Genomic DNA, 22,559 nt, shown 5'->3' on the forward strand with positions numbered 1-22,559 from the left:
TCAGCAGGAACTGGAACATCCCTTTGTTATCAACACTATTTTCAGCACAAATGCAAAGCTTAGCCCCATGCTACGTACTATGGAGAAAAGCAGCCAAACCAAGCACTATGATGAGAATAACTTGAGTATGTCTTTTGCCAAATCCATGTTAATTGATAGCACTAGTGCTCTGAGGGTCACTCTTCAGGTTTATTTCTTGGATTCTTTTAATTTTTTTTCTGGTTCAAATTACCCAGAATCTGTAATAGAATTGGAAAAGAAGCATAACCCAGTTTCTGTTTCGTAACAACTGTTAAGTGAAGTCACTAGTCTGTTTCAGTGTTGACTAGAACTAAAGTTAGGGAGGAATGTTTCAATGTAATTTACTTTTAAGGAGTGATTTTTCTTTTGATGAATGAATTAATTGAAATGTAGAAGTTTTAAAGAGAGTTTTGGACTAAGCTCTCAAGTGTTCCGTTTTATTTTGGCTGACAAAAAGCTTGACAAGCTTTTGGCCTTGTCAGTGTTGTTTCTGTCTGGTTGGTTATATCACAGGAAGGAAAATACCTTACTATAAATACAGTGAAATAGCTATCATGTACAGCATTATTTCTTTTGGCTTCTAGATGGTAAATAGCTCTTTCTGCACTGCATAGCAGCTTACCTGTGATCCAGGTCAGGGTGTGTTATTCTCTGCACCTTGATTGCAAAGAACCTTGGCAAAGGGACTGTTTTTTTTCAGCAAGATACTTCACTTAAGCACTTTGTTAGAAAGTTGCTTTATGCTTGTAAAATCTGAAAGCAAGCACTGCTTTTCAGGAAGCTAATGTGCAACTATAAATTGGATGTCATCAAACTTTTCATGTTTACAGATTTCCAGCTAAAACCTGTTCAAACTTGTTAACAATCAGATCTTGACTGTGCAAGAAAATCTTAGGTGAAGAATTACATTTAGTCCAAAGTTTAACTGTAGTATTCCTGTTAAATTCATGCTTCACTGTACTGTCTTATGAGCATGTAAGTGGTGATTAAGTTTGGGGTGGGTTTTGTGGTTTTTGGTTGTTTTTTTGTTTTTTTTTTTTTAATACAGAAAAGTAGACTGGTTGCTGGATGAAACCGCTTGAAGCATGCTGCTGGAGCTGCCCTTAATAATATTTACCACTGTTGGTTACAGATAATTTCTTTGGCTCACATGCAATGTAACATTGACCATAAAGCTAGCTTTTTTTCCTTTGTGTGACAATAAAGGTGTTTAATTTTGGAACAAATTATAATACGCTATTTTAGTCAGAGTAAACTTAGGCAGTGAACTATTGTAATCATTGATGTTTAGTCTACTTTACTTTTTTGGGTAAGATTAGATTATTAGATCTCATTTTCTAGTAGTCAGATTCTCCCACTATTTAGATGAAATCAAGCATTTAATTTCTTCCTATCTTTTTATTGTAAAGGTAAATGTAAATTGTATAACATTTTGAGAGTCTTTAAGCTATCGCCTTTCTATGACACCGTTATTGATCGAATCTCTTTTTTTTTTCCTCTTCTCATTCAACACAGTTACAGACATAGAGCTAAAGCGACTGAAAGATGCTTTCAAGAGAACTTGTGGACTCTCATATTATATGACTCAACAGTGCTTCATCAGGGAAGTTCTTGGTGATGGAGTCCCTCCAAAAGTTGCTGAGGTAATCTATGAACTTGCTGTTTTTCTGGGGAGGCACATGCGGTTGATAATACACGCCTGTAGATGTGCACACACAGATATGCCTATACAGATACACGAGCTAATTTATTTTCTTTCAATTTTTCACACAATATCACAAAGTACGTTCTCTATCTGAAGGTAATGTTTCAGACTTGGATTGTGGGTTGTTAGTGGTGTGTGCTTGACTGAGCTACTGATTCCAACTAACTAGTAGGTGGTAGATGACTTGGAAGTAAACCTGAATATCCAGGTGTAGATTTGGGGAAGTAAAAGGTTGCGAAGTTTTAACACTGTATGTAGCCATTATAACAGAGGATATTATTTGCTCTGGAGATGCACTTGCTGTTGGTTTCTCTGAGATTCCATTGGCTTTTACTTTGTTTTCTGAAGTGCAGATTAGTCTATAAGCTCTTAAAAATAATTTTAAGTATAATAAATGTATAAATTAACTAATAGCCAGAATCAAACTATGCTACATGGATATAAATATTGTGTGCGTATGTATCTAAAAAAATAGTAATACCACCCTGTACACATGCATATTTCAAAAATTATTTTCTTTCATAGCATTACCCCTGTCTTGAGAGAGGAATTAAAATATTGTTGGTAGAGAAGAAAAAGATTAGCCAGACCTTTCAAATGATATCTTGCTCCATGTTGTTTTTAATGACAGCTTCTATTTCTGGTATCTTTGGTGTTACTGACCTCACAGGCAGCGTACAAGTCTTCCAGTTTTATTTAGATAATGTGAGTAGTAAAGTGTGCATTGCAAAAGGTTTTACACTGTGGGAGAGTTACTTTTTTCCTAAGCTTAATCTTTTCTCTGTTCATTTTTCTGATTTTCCTAAGTGTTGACAAAGAGGGTGATATTACTTGCTCCTGTAAGATAGTTAACAGTTTGATTTTTATGTGGGTATTTGAAAGCTTAACAGAAAAATTACAATGTGTGTTAGCACTATGAAATTAAGAGAAAGTATGATTTGCCCATAGCTTAAAGCATGTCTTCAGTATTAATTTCTGTATATGATGTTTGGATACTCTGGCTGTTAGTAAACCATAAAATTAAACAAAGAATGTATCCTACACTGTGTATGATTGGCTTGAAATAATATAAAATGTTTACATTATGAGTTAACTTGTATTTTTTTTATCCTTTTTATGCCAGTATTAAGGATGAAATTACTGATTTGGATGAAGTAAACTTTTGGTCACAAATACAGACTCTGGGTTTTCAATGTCTGCTGGCTACCTTCTACTTTATTTTTTGAAAATCTGTCTTTAAAGACACGGTTTTTAACACTCATTACAGTTATACTGGTTTTCACTTGGTGAAATAAAAGTAATGGAATAATCATAATTTGATGTCATCTCATCAAAACCGACACATTGACATTGCAAAATCCTAGTACAATTTACTGTGTACTTCCAGCATCCATATTTAGGCAATGCAGTAGGCCTACCTGGGAGCTTGAATACTGTAAATGTGGACAAAGTTTAGATTTGATTCTGCTCATACTGCAAAGGGATGCTTTGTAATTCCTGGCTTCAGGATGTGGAAAGGCAGGCAAAATCATTAGGCAGCGTAAAGCCTTGTTCTGAGTTTTCAGCCTTTCAATCATTAAAATTGATGATTTTGAGCCTCAGGTTGCTGGGCTATGTTCTCTGCATGTTTTGAATAATAGTTTTTCATATCTGAGTAGTGATAGGCCTTCAGGAATTCACTAAATTAAAAACGTAGACTTTTACAGCAGGGACATAAAACAGAGAACTGAAGCCAGCGGAACTTTGGTCAAACAATTTGCATGATTGTCCTGCACACAAAACATTTTTACATGTTCAGGACAGTAATGTTCTGAAAGGATCTATTAGAAAAATGGAGTTGAAGATATTAATAAAATGAATTAAGAGATATGCTGTCTCTGCGTTTTTAACTGCAGGAAAGCTGGTCAAGTGGTGAGATGTATGAACACAGCATTTATTTTTCAATCTAAGGAAATAATGCACTTACTGTATGCAGTTGTGGGCACCTTGATAGAAAAAAATATTGTTGAGAGGAGGTGGAAGGACAGAGAGCTGATATTTCTCTCAAGAAAGCATTTTTAGTAGCTTTATATTTTAGCCTGAGGAGGGGAAGAATGTTGAGAAAGGACTTTCTAACTTTGGCCCTTGCAGTCGTTTCAATGACTAATTAGATTATACCTTTTATATATACCTATTATATATTTATATCTATTATGATTGTGAGATGGTTTATACACAGTATTCTGTGTAACTTACTAAGTAGGTGTCAGTGCATCTTTTTCTCCAAATGTGGCTAATCAGTTAACAAGCTGCTGTCCAAGTAATGCAAAGAGAAGAGAGGTGATGCTAACAGAGACATGAAGTACACCTTGAGGGGGCTGCCAGAAGAACAAGAACACAGACTTCTCAAGGACTGAGAGGGAAGAGGGGTCACAGTGATAAAATCAGGAAAGAATCCAGGACATTTTATACTCTCTAGAGGTAGGAGCCAAAGGAATGCCTCGAGCATACTCTCCTATTCTTCTAGCAGGCTTCCTAGAGCGCATAGGCACAGGGCCAGGGATTTGCACCTGAAGGGAAATGTTTGTATAGACTGAGACATTTTTTAAGAGAAGATGAACCGTATTGTTGTTCTCCTCAGTTATCCATGAAACTTAACGTGTGAGACTTAAATTTTAGAAAAAAATATGACTGTGTACCATATAATTACACTAAATTTTACATCTGAAATGTAAATTGCTGTGGTGATGTCTGGGTGTGGCTCCTGTACGTAAAGCTGCAGCAGTATTAAGTAATTTTGGAAAATATGAAATTGCGTCATATTTTGATAGTGCATCTTATTAGAATAAGTTTGCCAAATAGGAGCTCCTTCCTTAGAAATGCAAACTAATCTCAGCTGTATATAGTTACATAACTGTGCAGTGTTTAGAAACTCTTTCCAAAGAATGATTAAGCAGCTAAACTCAAAGTAATGCCAGGCGATGCCAGCTGCTGATGGTTCTAGTTATGTATGTTAAATACTAATACGTTGGACATTATTCATAGAATTCCTTTTTTTGTGTTTATATCATGAATATAAACTTATACTTGAGATGTACGAAGTTCAACAAAAGTGAGTGGAAATACTCAGAAATGGGTATGCCTTAGAAATATGCTTTCAGATGAATGAAGAGAGGAGACAGCTTTATTCAAGGTAATTTATAAAACGGCTGTTCTTAAAAAGTCTAAAGGCACAGAAGGGTTAAATTTGAGTGATGGAGAATAAAGTAGAAAGAAAAAGATCATATTTTATTAAAATTTGTGAAAGAAACTGGTGATTTCTCATTTGTTTATTCGTATTTTTTGTCTTGGAAGTCCTGTTAATCTGAAATGTAAGAATTATCTTCTTTTTTTGTGCTCTTTGTGGGTTTTTTTTGTTGTTCAAAAATGGTTATATTAAGACTTAAACTATAGTGTTCAGCAGAGCTAACTGCATATTTTTTAAAAAAAGTAATGATTCCAATGTAATATAAAGGTAAATTGCTTACATATGCAGTGCAGCCTTGAAGGCATCTTGTGAAATCAGAATGATTAGAAGTAGAAAGTGTGGAATTCAAATCTCTGCCATGACATTGTCCATGAAGCATATACAATCATTGTGTCCAAATAGAGCACAAATTTAGTTTTAATAATTTAGCCCTTCAAGCATTTGTAAATGGATTAAACTTTAGTAATAGAAGAGGATGATCTGAGCACCCTATGGGAAGTTAATGTCTTTAGGTAGTGCTGTGTCTTACAGTAGAATGAAACTGCAAGTTCTACATAATGTTTTTTGTGGAATTAGATCCTTCTGTGTTACCAGCCTCATTTACAATTACTTGCCTTCAGACATCTTTTAATAGTCCTTAGTGGATAGCAATGAAAGTGATAGCTTGATGGGTGGACGAGGAGAGGATTTACCGCAGGTAACACACAGAACTATATTGAGGTAAGTGTCTTCAGGGAATCTGTCTGCTTCAGCGTTACGGCTGGTAATAACTGTGATAGCAGAGAAGCGAACAAAAATGTAGGATTTTTTACTGCCTTGTTGCCCAGTACTACTTTGGAGGTGGTCTAGAACACGTTCTGCACGTGAATTCTGCTAGTGTGGTTCCTGTTGCTGGAAAGGCAGCAGTGGTCTATTTTCCACACTTTGTAATACACAAAGCATAAAGGGCAGTCACTGTGGCAGATCTCATGTAGCTAGTCTGTCTTAGGTATTTCCTTCTCTTCTTCTTGCCACTACAGCGCTATGTGGTTTAGCCAGATTTATCCAGCGCCCTTGACAGACCCGTGGCTGGTTTTGTTCAGTCACTCCCAGTCCTGGCTTAATTTTAACACAAGATGGAAACCACACCTGAGATAGTAAGAGCAGTGACTCAGCCATATGGCTCTGGTATTCATCTCTCTTCTTCCACCCTTTGCTTGGACTCGAGGATTCTGGCTGCAGCACTGTGATTTCTGTTACCTGAGGGGAAAGAGGGGATAGAAAGTGGGATTTTGGTTCCAGTAACTTTCTTCTTGTTCCAGTTAACCTCGTGAACCTCTTGTAGAATCCCAACTCATTTAGGCTGAGGTACTTGAGGAAACACAGATCTGTCTGAGCTTTGCCATTAGATGTTTCTGAAAATCATTTTTGAGCCCTACACCATTATCCTTGAGAGACTCAAAGAAGACATGCCAGCCTCTGCAGATGTGGAACTTAGTAGGCATATATTATATTATTTTGGAATTTTCAGCTGATTTCTTTTGCCTTTTTTGAAATAGGAAAAACTACAGGTTCAAAGCCCCACCGTGATGTTATCGTACCTGTTCACAGAGGCTTTCTCTAACTGTTGTCAGTTTGTTTCCATCTTTACTCAGCTGGCTCTGAGAAGTGTCAGATTACTGTCACTTTGTGATTTACAAGTAATTTATTATGAAACATTAAGTGATTAAACTACCAAGGAAGCTAGATTTTCTTTTATTAATAACAAATTGTGGTCAGCAGATGACCTCAAACGCTGTTCTGTTTAACAATACAGGAAATTTTTCTTTTCTGTCATGTCCATTTCTAGTGTTCAGCTATTTATGTAAAGCTAAATAAACCTTTTGGCAACAAATTTTGTTACATCTTGCTTTATCAGTGTAAAAAGCACAAATTTGAAGTACTTTACTGATTTCTTAGCTTATAGTTTAGGGTAACAAATATTGATGGCTGTCAGTTCATTTGTCAAACAATTTCCTCACATGTAGACCTGCATCAGTGACTTTTTTCAGTCTTATTTTGGGAGACATGGCACTCACGTTTTGCAAAGGGATTTCAGCCTGTTGAGAAATGGTTTCCTCCTTAATTACACGTCATTGTAACATTGTGCTGTCTGACTCTTTTGGAGGGCACAACTGATCATAGACTGCGCTTGATTACACAGAATGTCATACATGGTTATGGTAGCCCATAGAAGTTCTCTTTGAAATGTTATTTAAGTATTTATTTTGTACCAGTTTCACAGTCAGCTTCCTCCTGGCTACTTGGGCTCACCCTGAGGTCACCCACTTTGAGCTGGACTAGTGAAACCTAGTAACGAAAATGGTTAATTCAAATCCAGGTTGGCTCCCTGATGTCATTCATAGTCTTGCTACATGAATGCTTGTTTTGGCATAGGTGTAGGAAGTGGAGTGTGGGTGGGAGTGAGTTGTTGGGGGCAGGGGAATGGCTAGTCCTGCTTTAAATCAGCAATGAAACTACAGTGTTAAGAGAGGCAGAAGATGGAAAATACTTTAAAAATATAATTAGCTGTAGGCTGTATGTGTCTGCAAAGAGACAGGCAAAATTCTAATCATCCCTAAATGTGATTTATTTTTTTAAATCTCGTTTATTCTCATGTTTTTTCAAAGATAAATTTATTATACTAGAGTGTTCCCTGGGTGCATCTAGTAGGTTTATGATCCTAATTCTGCTGTTTGTGGGAGGCCGTCACAGAGTGGTAGGTTTGTGCTATAACAGCTTTTATACTTCAAAACTGAAGTCCTGATTAACAGGAGAATTTGTACATCCCATAGTGATTTTGTTTGATGATGGTTTAAAAGTAGATTGTTTTGATGTGTTTAAAACTTTAACTTGTTGAGTAGATTCACAGGATGTCACACACTTGAGGTTAGTGACGTGCGTTTTTTCCAGAACTGCTGATAGTGTAGAAGACAAGTGTCACTCCAGATGCATGTACCATCTCTCACTGTTGTTTTCTATTCATCTGTGAGTGTAATGTTTTCTGATGGTTATGGTGGAAGTTTTTTAAAACTTAGAATTGTTCTAATTCTGTAGATTGGTGGATTTTTGTGGGCGCCAAGGTGTCATGGCTTCTTTGGTAGGCTTCCAAAAAAGGCTAAAATCCATTATGCAAGCATCTGTAGTTTCAAAGGGGGAAAAAAACAAACAGAGCTTAGGATGTCAAAAAAAGTTGTGAAGAAAATGTTGCTTTAGCTGTTTAGAATTGTCTGGTTGTAGTTCATGTGTTTAAAAAACAAACAAAAGAGAGGGGGAAGGGATAGAGGTGTGGCAGTTAAGATCTGTAGGTTTCGTTCCATGGTTTACTAATGATGCACTCTGCTTTGTGGGTAATATACAAAATAGAAAATCTGTCCGCAAGAATTCTGAAGCTCTGCTGACCTCTGAAGCCTGCTATTGCTGTTTGGCCGAATTCTCATATAAAAAATGTACTCAAGGCTTTACTAGAGAAAAATGAAAAAGCAGTGCATAACTGTGTGTACACGTCCTGGTTTTAATACTGTTTCTTTAGAATGTAATTCAGATGCAAGCAAAGAAAATACTATTTAAAATGTGCACAACACTTTTCTTAATAGAAGTTGATCTCTTCCTTTGTATTTCCCCCTGAAAAGTTATATTTAAAAAAGAAGTTCAGCAAATAAATCTGCTATCCAAACCATGATGAGTGACAAATCACTTTGTTCTGGTCTTTCACAGTAATTGTTCCTGATCAGCTGGACTTAATACTTTCTCTTTATGGTTAGATGCTCAGTGTGATACCTATAAGAAAATAGAATTAAGAGACATGGACACGGAAATAATTCTTCTATGTAAGAGTAATTTGTAAGTTCTGACTGCTTTAAGTTGTAATGCCTAATGCAGATTTCTGCCTTGTGATACTGATAAAGTATTGGTGCTTGTAGGAATAGATTTGGGGTGGAAAGCGGAGTTTGAAGAGCAGTACGGCATACATAGTTTTTCATTTGCACTCTGTAGCATTAGAGGCAAGGTGAAGTAATATACTGCAGTAAGTGAGTTGGTAATTCTTGTTTACTAAAAGTAGTTGCCGTTTGTCCTAAAATTACTGACATCATATCTCATGTGTCACTGCTGAATCACTGTTAGGGTGCTGTTGAGTAAGTTAAGCTGCAGTGTACAGGCGTTTCATGTGAGAGGTAAATGCTTCAGCCCTTCCATTGACAGCGTTGTTCCTGGAGGCTGCTCTGTGAGTCTTTGAGTAACTTCTGAATAGAAGTCTTCATTTCTATTGCTTTCTATTGGAAGAAGGATTTAAATCTATTGTTAGAGCGGGGTACTAAACTAGAACAGTCATTCTAGCAACAGTTGCAGTGTGAAGATAGTTAAGGTATAGTTGACGGAAGGGTTTTTTTTTTTTGTGTCACGTCTTTTCGAAGCAGTAGTTTTTAGTGGCTTACTGGAAGTGCATCTCCTGTGATTGGGGCGGTGAAACTTGATGCTCCAACAGCCCCGTGATGGCTGTGAGATTATCAAAGCGTAGTCTGGAGGAGATCTCATCTTTGTTACCTTGATAAGGAAGTCTGGGGAAATGGCACAGTGAGCAAGCAAGAAGCTGTCTTCATTGGAGGAGTCTAACGATTTTTTTTTTTATATTACTGTTCATGAACAAAGTATCTGCGTTTCACTAAATAAAAGACCCTGGAAAGGCTATTTTATAGGTACTGGAAGAGCTACAGAAGTGTAACAGAATTAATATTAGAAGTGTGTTTAGCTGAATATGAGGTGACTAGCCTGAAAACCACATAAAACGGAGCCTCAGTTATAAGTTGTTGCTTTTAGTTCTGACATCTCTATTCTCCTTGTTAACATTTTTGTTAACTTCTCTGTCTTATTCTTTTAGGTTATCTACTGTTCATTTGGAGGAATATCCAAAGGGCTGCACTTCAATAACTTGATAGTCGGATTGGTTCTACTTACAAGAGGCAGAGAAGAAGAGAAAACAAAATGTAAGTAATGTAACTTACAGCAGCACCAACAGGATGGTGGATAGTGAGTGTAAATTATACTTATGTAAAGCAAACATAAACTGTGGTGTGCTAAGCCTCTATTTTTATATATAACCAGGGTATCCATTTGCCAATAAATAGTATTTTTTTAGATATTTTTAGCTGTGTATTTTGAAATTCAGTGCATTTTAGTTTTCTGTACTCGCCAAAATTAAATATTTGATAAGTCATCATGAATGTAAATGTTGGGATCCTACAGGAAGGTTGTTGATCACTGTATGTGGGCAGAGGAAGGAGGATGGAATTGATGTTTTTCGAAACAAATGAAAGCATCTGCCTACTGACTTCTGTTGTTTTGTCTTCCTGTTAATCTGACATGATGATACTTATTCTTCTTTTGATTAGTGGACAATGGCAAAAGAAAAAGGAAGTACTTCTTGACCTAAACCTTGCTGAGCTCTATTGAAATTGAATCTAAGTTTTTAACCCTTTAGTTGTTGCACAGCTTTTGGCATTCTCAGCCAGTTGTAAACTTAATATTTGAAAAATTTAACTACCATAGTTGCTTAAACATATCTCTACTTCCTCAGACATTTTCAGTCTCTTTTCTAATGAATCTGGGAGTTATGTTGTCCGTGAAGAGATGGAGAAGATGCTGCATGTGGTTGATGGGAAAGTCCCAGAATCACTCAAGAAATGTTTCTCAGAGGTATTTCATACAGGTTTTATCCTATTGCATTGACAAAAAAGTGAAAATTACATTGGGTAGTTTGTTTTTCTCTGTCACATACATGCTTGTGCAGGTATGGGAATGTCCTGGTTTCGGCTGGGATGGAGTTAATTTTCTTCCTAGTAGCTGGTACAGTGCTGTGTTCTGGATTTAGTATGAGAATATTGTTGATGCCACACTGGTGTTTTAGTTGTTGCTAAGTAGTGCTTGCACTGAGTGAAGGACTTTTCAGCTCCCTGTGCTCTGCCAGGGGCAGAAGAAGCTGGGAAGGAGCAAAGGCAGGCCAGCTGAGCCACACTGGCCAAAGGGATATCCCATACCATATGATGTCATGTGCAGTTTATATAAGCTGGGGGGGAGTTGTCCAGAGACAGAGACCAGTGCTCGGGGCCTGGCTGGGCATCGTTCGGTGGGTGGTGAGCGATTGGATTGTGCATCACTTGCTTTGTTTTGTATTATTATTAATATAAATATTAATCTTTAATATCTTTATTATTATAACAATCTTTATTTCAATTATTAAACTGTTCTTATCTCAACCCATTAGTTTTCTCACTTTCACTCTTCCGATTCTCTCCCCCATTCCACCAGAGGGGTGGGAATGAGCCAGCCGCTGTGTGGTGCTTAGTTGCTGTCTGGGGTTAAACCATGACAGTTCTTTTTGGTGCCCATCATATGGGACACAAAGGGTTTGAGATAATAACAGATTAACCAGAGAGTCTTAAGGAATTTGTTAACAGTTGCCGGTCACAATATCGATTGATCTGTCCTCAATATTAGTTTATCTGATTGCCCCTATACACAAGAAGAAATACACAAGAAAATCAGCTTTTTTAGTAAGGGGTGAAGATGAACCAGGGCCAGCACAAGAACAGGGAGGAGGAGGCGGAGGCAGAACCCATAAAAAAGATGGTAACCACCCGATCCCTGTCCTGGAGTGAACTGCAAGATATGCAAAAAGATTTCAGTCATTGTCCAGGCGAACACATTGTTACCTGGCTGCTCCGATGCTGGGATAATGGGGCCAGTGGCCTGGAATTGGAGGGTGGGGAAGCCAAGCAGCTGTGGTCCCTTTCTAGGGAAGGGGGCATTGACAAAGTGGTTGGAAAAGGGGTAGAAGCCAATCAGCCTCTGGAGGCGATTCCTGTCAAGCGTGAAGGAAAGGTATCCCTTCAGGGAAGCTGTTCTGTGTCACCCAGGCAAGTGGACCACCACGGAGAGAGATATCCGGTACCTGACAGGATTAGCTGTCCTGGAGGTGATTTATGATGACCTGGCCAATAAGCAGTTATCCAAAGATCAGAGTGAAGTCAGGTGCACACGACCTGTGTGCCGGAAGTTTTTACAGAGCGCCCCACTGTTGTAAGCCAACTCATTGGCACTAATGATGTGGAAAGACACGAGAGGAAGAAACAGTGGATGAAATGGCTGGCCAACTCTGGCAGTACAAAGAAAGTCTCTCTTCCTTCCTTGTCTTTTCTGTGGAGAAACTGTTCCAGAAGATCCAGCAACTCAAAGATGATATGTCCTACTCTCCACCTGTACAGACCAGTATATCAGCTGTTAGGAGTAAGCGTCCCTCTGCTCAAGAGAGATGACATAGTAGATACCACTGGCCACCCTGTGGTTTTACCTGTTTGACCATGGAGAGGACACGAAGAAGTGAGATGGAAAATCTACCTCGGCCCTAGAGGCACGGGTATGTGGGTCGCAAGGAAGAACAGTTGCAAAAGGGGGCTCTTCCAGGAAAATTGCTGCTCCAGTTTTCAGTGAGCAGTTCCCCAGACAGAGTAGAAGTGCTGATTTTACTTCCAATCTTAATAAAGGGACTTTTGATTCGCATTTACGAGAAGTGGGTAAAGAATACTATGACCAGGACTAGAGGGGCCCCGCCTCCAGCCAGGTGGAGGAAAGGGACAGCCAGGTTTACTGGACGGTGTGGATTAGATGGCCTGGCACATCAGATCCACAGGAGTATATTCCTTAGTATTTTTGTTACTACTATTATTAATAAAACAGCTTTATTTTATTTCAATTATTAAACTGTTCTTATCTTAACCCATGAGTTTTCTCACTTTTACTTTTCTGACTCTCTTCCCCATCCCACTGGGGGTGGGGAGGAGTGAGCGCGCAGCTGTGTGGTGCTCAGTTGCTGGCTGGGGTTAAACAAATTGACCTTGTTTAAATTGGGTAAAAGCTCGTAGTTTTTTGTGTTGTACTATTACATGTAATTTGTATGGATGTAAATAGCAGCTTGCTTTATAAATGCAGGCGTTCTCCATGCTGCTTTACTTGCTGTGTTAGTTTGAAGGATATAATTTCCCAAGGGTAATCATGTTATCATGTAGATTTAAATACTAATATTGCGAGTGGAATTTCATTCATTAGTGTGGACATTTTATTGCAATTGGCGAAGAAATCTACAACACAGATCTAAGAGGGGAAAGAAAATCTGCATCCTGGATTTAAAAATGCCTGTCAGCAGTGGTTGCTTAAAAATAATAGTTTCATAGTATTACTTTTGTCTCACTATGCCTGCCAGGAGCTACAACATCTATTTATGCTTTAGGTTGTTTGAGAGATGTAAGCTTTTTGAAGTCATCTTCTAAATGGCCTACTGTTACTTTTAAATATCCACAGATACTACTTTGGCACTAGTGATCCTGATGAATTTTGAGGTTTTTGTGCTTTCGTTGCTTCATTTGTTATCAGAGGGCTGTAGATCAGCAAAATCTAGTTATCATTATACACTCCACTGAAAAACTGATTGGCTAGAAGCTTTATTTGTGGATATCAGATTACTTAATTAGCTTAAATTTTATTGTACTGTATTGAAGATAACTTTGGTTATGGGCATCGGCTGAGGCAGACATTTAATCTGGTGGTGGTATTATGTTGGCTTTGTAGGCAATGATTACATTCTTCATTCTTGGCTGGAATCATAAAATCATATGTATACTGCAGTCCAGTTGCTGGAGCTGACCTACTTCAGTATTTCCTATTTATAATTTCCCATCAATATGGTGTGATGAATTATATCCTAAAAGTTAATTGCACACTGTCCAAGAAATCCAGAAATACTTCATAAAGACTTGCAGGAAGAGAAGTATCAGTCTGGCTTCATACCATTTTCCTGTTCAAGAAAATGCTGTATATTGATTTTTCTTTTAAAATGAAGATAGTGTAATAACCCACTCAGCAGGATTTACTGGCCTGTTAATCATACTAGGTCATTGCTGGAGAGTGGGAAAGTTTAATGTTCCTGCTGTGGGCCGGCCTTCCTGCTGTATAGTGGATGAGTCTATGCTTTCAAGGATGATGTTTATAGGTAATTCTATTCTTTCCTTCAGAATTATTGCAGGTACTCACCTAGAAACCTGAGCTTTAAAGTATATCTAAGTTTTCCTCACTCTTGTGTCTGAAATACGAGGAAAAAGTTCAGTGAGACCTGTATTGCTCTAGTTGCTTAAGTTCCATCATGGCTCAGCTGTAAACATTACTTGCTTCAAATGCTTTTTTCCCCCCGTCCAAAGCTTTCCTGTCCCTCGTCTTCCTTGTCCTTCCTCTCATCAGTTGGAATGATGCAGAGTCTTAGTGAAATGTGACACAGCTCTTGCTGCCTTGACAGAAAGCAGTGAAAAAAGTAGAGGGAAGGGAGAATGGAACAGGTGGTAAGAAAATGATCTTGTCTCTGATCCAAACTGTTAGAGAAATAAATAAAAAAAAAATGGTGGGCTGATTTTTTTCTTCCCTGTTAATTTGGCAATAGAGGTTTTTTTTGCTTAAGCAAGTGGTTCCGTCATGGGTTAAATCCTGCAAAGTCCACGTTGTTGAGTTACCCCTTTCCTGACTGTCATTCATTCTCCTACCTTTGTGGTGGCTCAAGTATTTGTATGATGCCTTGATGAGCTGGATTTGGAAACCGGCCTGGCTGAGAAGTAACCCCCTTTTCTGGAGCTCGTAATCCTGTCGGTTTTTTTTCAGTTAGATCTGCATTGCCACATGACTGCCCTAATGTGATTGTTGTCACAAGAGAGAAGGGATGAAGGATCAGAAACAGGGTTGGTAATAGGGAGGTTAGGATCATGCTGCCAGTCAGCAGTGTGGATACGTACAGATTAAACTGGTGATGGAATAGCAGGGTAGCGTCTTGACTTCCTTGAATTATAACCACGTGGAAGTCTGTGATAGCAGCTGTAAGTATTGGGGTATTTCTGCATGTATTTGTTGGAGAAAAATGTAACACACTAGTGTACGAAAAAGAGGCAGAAGAAGAATGAGTATCTGGAACCTGAATTAATCTGTTACAATTGGAATATGAAGCAAATGTTTTAGCAGTGATGGTGCTTAACCATTTGAGCAACCTGGCAGGGGAAGTAGTGGATTTTCAATGTTCTATGGTTGGCAGTGGCAGGTGGTCTGTGGCCAAACGGAAACTGTTGGATTCTGTAGAGGTGTAATTCAGTGAAGTTTAATTGTCTGTGATATTAGGGTAAGTCTAAATAATCAGTGAGTTGAAACCTCTTTCACTTTGCAGACCCTTGTTTATTTCCCATGGAGATTAGGATCTCCATATAATGAGTTTGTCTACTGATAATAGGTTTGCTTTTATTTTATTTAGTTTTGTAGATCCTGTAGAAATTAGTTGGCTGATTCCTATGGTTTCGTGGGCACAGCTTGGAAACCATTTAATGAAATGGTTTAAACAGCCTCTCCAGCATTTAAACTCTATCAATCCATATTTTTTTAATCTATTGCTGAACAGGCAGTTCCATGAGACAGTCCAGCAAGAGAGACTAAGTTAGGAGATACAGTGAATGTTGTGTCTGCACGTGTGCTCCAAAGTGGGTTTTGGTCAATAAAGGAAAAAAAAAAAAAAAAGGCATGCTACCGCAGTGATTATTCATACTATTAGTTTTTCATAAATCTAGTTTTTCCGTGTTAACTTTTTGTATACTTGCACAGATATAACAGAATGTGTATGACTTTATAGCACCTGTTATTTGACACATAAGAACTTTCAACTATCATCATAAACTTAAACTCATAAAAATACCCTCTGTTATTTTGAGTTGTAAGCAACCATTTTTCTTCTAATCCCCTTAACCTGAGGTTCAGAGTAAATGACTTTCCAAAGGCCACACTGAGTAGGTGGTAGAAATACAGAGAGAACAGAGGAGTCTAATTTCCCTCTCAGTGCTGTATTTCAGAATGGAGTGGAAAAACAGGCTTGGCTCCAAGGAAAAAGAATTATTTTAGTACTTATTTTTATAGAAGATTGTCCCAGTTCTTGTTCGTACATCTGGGTGGTTCCTGTTTACTGTTATGGAGAGTGCAGAGAAAAACAGCTCACACTTTCTTGTTTTTCTTACAGGGTGAAAAGGTAAACTATGAGAAGTTCAGGGTTTGGCTACTGCACAACAAAGATGCTTTCACGTTTTCCCGTTGGCTGCTGTCTGGAGGTGTGTATGTGACACTCACTGATGATAGTGATACCCCTACCTTCTATCAAACCCTGGCTGGAGTCACGCACTGTAAGTAAACAATGCTCGTTATTATGCACATTTTGTAGAACTGAATCTAAGTTCACAGACATAAACTGTCTCCTTGCTGTAGTTGTTTGTTGTAACTCACTATGATGAGATACATGCAGTTCTGTTCAGTGAGATAAATTTCTTCGTGCTAGTTTGTTCTCCGCTTTTTTGTGCTGTGACATGTAAAAAACATTGTTATGTACAAGGGCAGAGTGGGTCGTTATTTTTAAGAGAGAACAGTACTGAGATTACGATGTTTCTTATAGTAGAAGTTTACCAACCAAATTTAAAAAAATAGAAAGGAAAATATTTTCTCTTTGACAAATACATTTATCTAAAATGACTTGACATTAATACTGGTTTTATATTTGGTCTTTCAGATATAGAGGTTTATAACTATTGAGACAGTTCTGAAAATAATACTCGTTTCAAAAATAAGTATTGCCTCTTAATTTGCTTCCTGCAGTGAAATAAGTAATACTCCTGGCATGTGATAGAGTCAGGGAACTAAATTAACTAGAGAAGCCTCCTCAGGATTTGCATTCAGGAATAATCTCCAAAGAACAAATGCTTCCTTATGCCTATATTGATGTGAAAGAAGGAGCAGCTGGTTTTTAAATGAAATGTAAAAACAAAAGACTGATAAATTATACTTGATGTGCAAGTATAATGTAAGGATACATTACAGCAAAGCATCTAAGGGACTTTGGTACCCCAGGAGAAGGGCGTTTGCTATTGAGATGTCAGTGATTTGAGCAATCCGGTTGTGTTTTATGTACTGTCATAGATTTTCTTCATTGGTGTGAGCATGGCATTTAATCTTTTTAACAGGTGGGTTACTTGAATAAAGCAACATACAGTTTTTTCTCTTGATTTTTAAATATGACCATTAAAATTCTGTTCTGACCATCCAAAATAAAAATGCATAATAAAATTAGAAGTTTATAGGCAGGTAATTTATTTGCATTACATGAGAGACTGCAGTAGACATTGAGGTTACAGAAGACTACTAACTCCACTGAGGTCTAATAAACAACACAGAGAAAGAGGTATGCTAAAAAAAAAACCCCAAACCCTCTTTGCTAGACTTCAGCCCTGAAAAAATATTTTTAAGCTGTATCAAATTGAGATCTGACATGCCTCCGATCTGGTCAAGTCTCCTTTGCCCTAAGTGTGGTTTAACCCCAGCAGGCAGCCAAGCCCCACACAACTGTTTGCTCACTCCCCCCGGTGGGATGGGGGAGAGCGTTGGAAGAGTAAAAGTGAGAACACTCGTGGGTTGAGATAAAAACAGTCTTAACAGGTAAAGCAAAAGCCGTGTGCACAAGCAAAGCAAAACAAGGAATTAATCCACTCCTTCCCACCAGCAGGCAGGTGTTCAGCCATCCCCAGGAAAGCAGGGCTCTGTCACATGTAACGGTGACTTGGGAAGACAAATGCCATCACTCCTAGCATGTGTGTCCCCTTTCTTCCCCCAGCTTTGTATGTTGAGGCTGATATCTCAAACCGTTAGACATCCCCTTGGTCAGCTGGGGTCAGCTGTCCCAGCTGTGTCCCCTCCCAGCTCCTTGTGCACCCCCAGCCCACTTGCTGCTGGGGTGAGGAGCAGAAAAGGCCTTGACTCCATGCAAGCCCTGCTCAGCAGGAACTGAAACATCCCTGTGTTATCAGCACTGTTTCCAGCACAAATGCAAAGCCTAGTCCCACGCTAGGTACTATGGAGAAAATCAACTCTACCCCAGCCAAAACCAGCACAAAAGCTTTACCCCAGGCCTCTGGCTGCTACCTCAGAGCTTACTTCAATTTTCTTCATGCTTTGAAATGGAAAGTTTTTCTGAACAATTTTTACCCTGCTTTTTGTGGAAAGTTTGTTTGTACTGAAACTGAGGTTTATAATAAAAAAATAAATTAAAAGCTACTGTTTTAATAGATTTTATTTCATATTTTTATATTCTGACTTCTTCTGGTTTTTAATATACCTGTCGCTTTTACCATCTGCAGCCAGGCCCTCAACTCTATTCCCAGCTATTTCAGATGTGCAAAATAAATGATTCAAGAAAGAAATGGTCTTTAGACTATAGAGCATAATATTCTACTTTAGCCAACCCACACCTATGTTCTTGTATCAAGAAGAAAGCCTTCCTTTCTTTAAATTACAGGCTAAGAGATTTTTTTCATTTTAAACCAAAAAATTAGAGAAATTAAGACTGAAGTGCTATAATCAAAAACAACATAAAGAAGACTGGATGAGAAGCGTATTAGAGTTTGTCCCCATTCATTTTTTTCTGTTCCAATTCTTGGAAAAAATTTGTTCAGGTGATTCCATGTTATATTCATTTCTGTTGTAGTAGTTTGGGGTTTTTTTCTTTTCATTTTATAGGGAATTTTCATTTTCTCGTCTCAAATTTTTCAACTTTTGGCTTAACAGATTCTCAGTCTCTATCAAATCAACTTGCCTCAAGTTCCTCAGTTTACATTTCAGCCTTTCTGATTGCAAGGACATAACAACTAATCTTGGCCTCTGCTGCCATTCCAGCCCTATAATCCGTTCTGGAGCACACCTTCTGTAGGATTGTAGTCTGTTTTTCATTTACTGACTATTGTCTCCTCTAACTTCCAGTTACCTCTTTGACATCTTCAACTGTACAGTCTCAAATCTTGTCTTAATTGCTGTTACGTACACTGACTCCTTCATGAAGCAACTGTTGTGGTCTCAGTTAAATTTACACAGTAGATTCAGTGGCGCTACCTCAGTGTAGCCATCATCTTTGTTGAAATGTCAGTCTTGAAATCAGCTTACTCTATCTCTTAGAAAGGTGGATCTTGTAATTCGTTATGTTTTAAGGTTAGAAGTTCAAGTAATATTCCTGTATTTGCTCTTAATCTCTGTATAATCAAGTTGGTTTTATAATAATTTCATAACACTCCTGTGTATTGCAGCATCTCATACTGTAAACGGAATTACAGAAGGAAGTGTTAGTGTTCGTTCTTTTCTAGGAACATGCATGTGTGATTGCTCTTTTACGTGTGCTAGGTCAGTTCGTATGGCTACATCTTCTGTTGGAGAAGTTACCAGACTTCTAAGCTTTGTAAAATATGTTTGCAGAGTTTTGGATCTCCGCTGGGTGTTTCAGCACAACCTGTGTTCTCAGGAAAAAAAATGAAACTTCTGAAAAAGAAATTAATTTCTGTTGCTATATATTGCATCAGACTACTGAGAAATTCAGTGTTTTCTAGTAGTTGGTGGTGGTCTCTGTTTCTTCACTGACAGCGTACTTTTATAACCTGTTGACCGAGTGTAGTGAAGGTAGAACTGAGTAAAAAAATTGTTTTCCATTGTTAAGATTAAAAAGGTGAAATAAAATATATGAGAGCGTTTGGAGTGATTATTAAATCTTCAAGTACATGTCAGATCTGGGGTCAAGCTTTCAATTGTATTCCAGAAAACCTACATGCATTTTTGAATCAGTAAAATGTTTCAAACTGCATACTGTCCACAGGCTCAGTATGCTTAACCAAATTTGGAAAGCTCATATGACAGTTACGCTTGGACCTGCAGATAAAATTTTTACTGTATTTTTGTTGTTTTCCAGTTAAATTTTGTAACAAGAAAAAACCAGAAAGTAGTTGTGCTGCGTTACGATATCTGCAGCCCAGTATCTTTCAAATGACAGATGTGGAAAACTGTCAGGAATTTAAGATAGCAGGAAGATGAACTGGTGAGCTAACCTGCTGGTGAACTAACCAGCCTCCCCCAGGTCTGGACAAATACTTTCTTTATAATGTATCCGATGATTTCCCTTGTGATTTGAGACAGTATAGGAATCTCATACAACAGATGTAAAAGTAAGGAAAACCTAAGTGCTTGAGCACTTGGAAGTAATTGCAGTAAAGTATGAATACTTGGGGCCTTGCTGTTTCATTTTTTAAGTTTAATAACTGCAGTCTGATGGGGTCAATCTAAAGAATAAGAAATTTAGGGCAGAAGTATTCTTAACACAGCCGAATATGTACAACAGCCAGAGCTGTTATGACAGTTCCTTTTCTCTAAATGAAGGCTTGTTTTTAATACTTTTACCTGGGATAATAGTTGCCTTTCAGGAGAACAAGTAACTGAAATAATGTTTAGTAAACCTGGGCAAGAATACAGTGGAAGAGTGAAAGGTTTTAAAATTTCTTCTACTGTGAAATGAAAACTAATTTGTGAATCTTGCTAGTGCAGTTATGAATTTCTCACCTGGCTGCTGGACACCGGCTGGGTCGCAGTGCGCCCTCTCCTGGCTCAAGCTTCAGACCCTCCTACCGAGCCTTGCCTCCCTTCTCACAGTGTGCTTCCCATTAAACATCTTAAATAGTATGTCAGAGACGTGAAAAATTGCAGTGATAAAAATAGTGAAAGTTATTAACATTGATTTAGAAACAGACAGCAAACATTTTATTGCAAAGCGTCAGTGACTCCATTTAATTTTGCTTAATGAGCTAAGCTATCAGGGAAACAAAGGAATTCTAATTTTTCATTTCTAAATAACATTTATTTTGGTATGCAGATGACTTTAATTTTGTGTTGAGAAATATAATTAGAAGTGAAAATTTAAAGTTACAGGAAGTTGCACACACTTGCTGCTTTTAATCAAATTTTGTTCCATTTCACTTAAATCATCAATAGGAATAATTTCATTTGAAAGCTACCAAAATAACTTAAGTTTCTCTTGGACCTTTGTTCCCAAAACCCAGTTTCAGGGATACCTGACTGCTGACCAACTAGAACTAGTTTGGATTTTTTGGATTTTCTCAGTTTCATAGTGTAATGGGGTACTTTTTTTTTTTTTTTTTAAACATATCATATTGAATAGCACTGCAGTGCAGTATGTAAATCAAAGATAAATCCTGTCAGGGGCTACTACTAACACTAAAATTCTCTGCAGAGGAATGTTCCCCTAAATCATTATACATTCTTAATAATTACAAATTGATCACCTCGTCTTCTGTGGCACTCTGAGTCCAAATGCAGTAATTCAGTACAACAGTTCTCAGCCACCAGAGGATGCCATTTTGTTGCCTGCCCTGGCTGCTTTGCACTCTTGTAAGTATCAGAGTGGAACTGACTCCATCCTACCCACAAAGTACAGCTTTCTGTGGCTTAGTTTGGCAGACAGACGTACGGGAATGAGACACACGGAAGGGTCTCCTGTCCCAGCAAGTGCAGACCCTGGGGGTCACTGTACCATTCCTTTCATAAGATATTTGGGCTGAGTGGGTTTTATTTTTTTCTCCAGTTGGGGAAAATTATTCCAGTACATCTTCTACATGCATTTGTGAGCAGTTCATGTCTTAATTTTCTGTCAATGTTGTCCTTGGTTTCAGACAGCCTCTGCACTCCTTCCTTTTTACCATTCAGTATAAATGCAAGTGACTCTTATGTTTCTCCTTGATCTTTTTGTCAAAGTAGAATGAGCTCAGTTCAGGTCTGTTTCAGACAAGGTGCCTCCATCCCCTGTTCCATCTCAGACTTGGGTGATCAAAAGGAATGTGGCCAGCAGATAGAGAGAGGTTATCCTCCCCTTCTGCTCTGCCCTGGTGAGACCACGTTTGGAGTGCTGTGTCCAGTTCTGGGGCCCCCAGTTCAAGAAGGATGTGGAACTCCTTGAGCAAGTCCAGTGGAGAGCTATGAAGATGATCAGGGGGCTGGAGCATCTCCCTTATGAGGAAAGGCTGAGAGACCTGGGCTTGTTCAGCCTGGAGAAGAGAAGCCTGAGGGGGATCTCATCAATACCTATAAATATCTGAAGGGTGGGTGTCAGGAGGATGGGGCCGGACTCTTTTCAGTGGTGCCCAACGCCAGGCCAAGGGGCAACGGGCACAAGTCGAAACACGGGAAGTTCCACCTAAACATGAGAGAAAAACTCCTTTGCTGTGCAGGTGCCAGAGCAGGGGCACAGGCTGCCCAGAGAGGCTGTGGGGTCCCTTCCCTGGAGACGTTCACACCCCGCCTGGACGCGGCCCTGTGCCCCCTGCTCTGGGGGTGCCTGCTCAAGCACGGGGGTGGGACGGGATGAGCTCCAGAGGGCCCTTCCAACCCCCGCCATTCTGGGATTCTGTGATACACTGCTGTCACACTGACTCCAGGTGAGACCTCATTGGTTTCCTTCATTTGGCTGGAAATATTTCTTCTGCTGCAACATAGGTAGTGGTTGCCTTTTTAATGACTGTTTCATTTTGGTGTGTCTCGGTGTCATGTGATAGGCTTATATATGCAGGTTTTCAGTCCTTTTTCCATGGGGAGAGTATTCCCATTTATCAGAGGGGTTCCTGGTTTCAAACTGACAGACCGTGTAATTTG

The 22,559-nt window shown here is 38.6% G+C and overlaps 1 protein-coding gene across 3 annotated transcripts in view; it reads left to right on the forward strand.

Annotated features, from left to right (window-relative positions):
* USP32 (ubiquitin specific peptidase 32) overlaps positions 1–22,559 on the forward strand; it is an 84,785-nt gene that overhangs the window by 21,022 nt on the left and 41,204 nt on the right. For all 3 annotated transcript variants that reach the window (XM_075112807.1, XM_075112809.1, XM_075112810.1), the window contains exons 2-5: positions 1,537–1,664; positions 9,850–9,955; positions 10,546–10,664; positions 16,060–16,219. In XM_075112807.1, the coding sequence (XP_074968908.1) occupies positions 1,537–1,664; positions 9,850–9,955; positions 10,546–10,664; positions 16,060–16,219 (513 nt within the window). The remainder of the gene's footprint in view (positions 1–1,536; positions 1,665–9,849; positions 9,956–10,545; positions 10,665–16,059; positions 16,220–22,559) is intronic.

The sequence above is a fragment of the Phalacrocorax aristotelis genome, chromosome 18, assembly GCF_949628215.1.
Source record: "Phalacrocorax aristotelis chromosome 18, bGulAri2.1, whole genome shotgun sequence".
Lineage (NCBI taxonomy): Eukaryota > Metazoa > Chordata > Aves > Suliformes > Phalacrocoracidae > Phalacrocorax > Phalacrocorax aristotelis.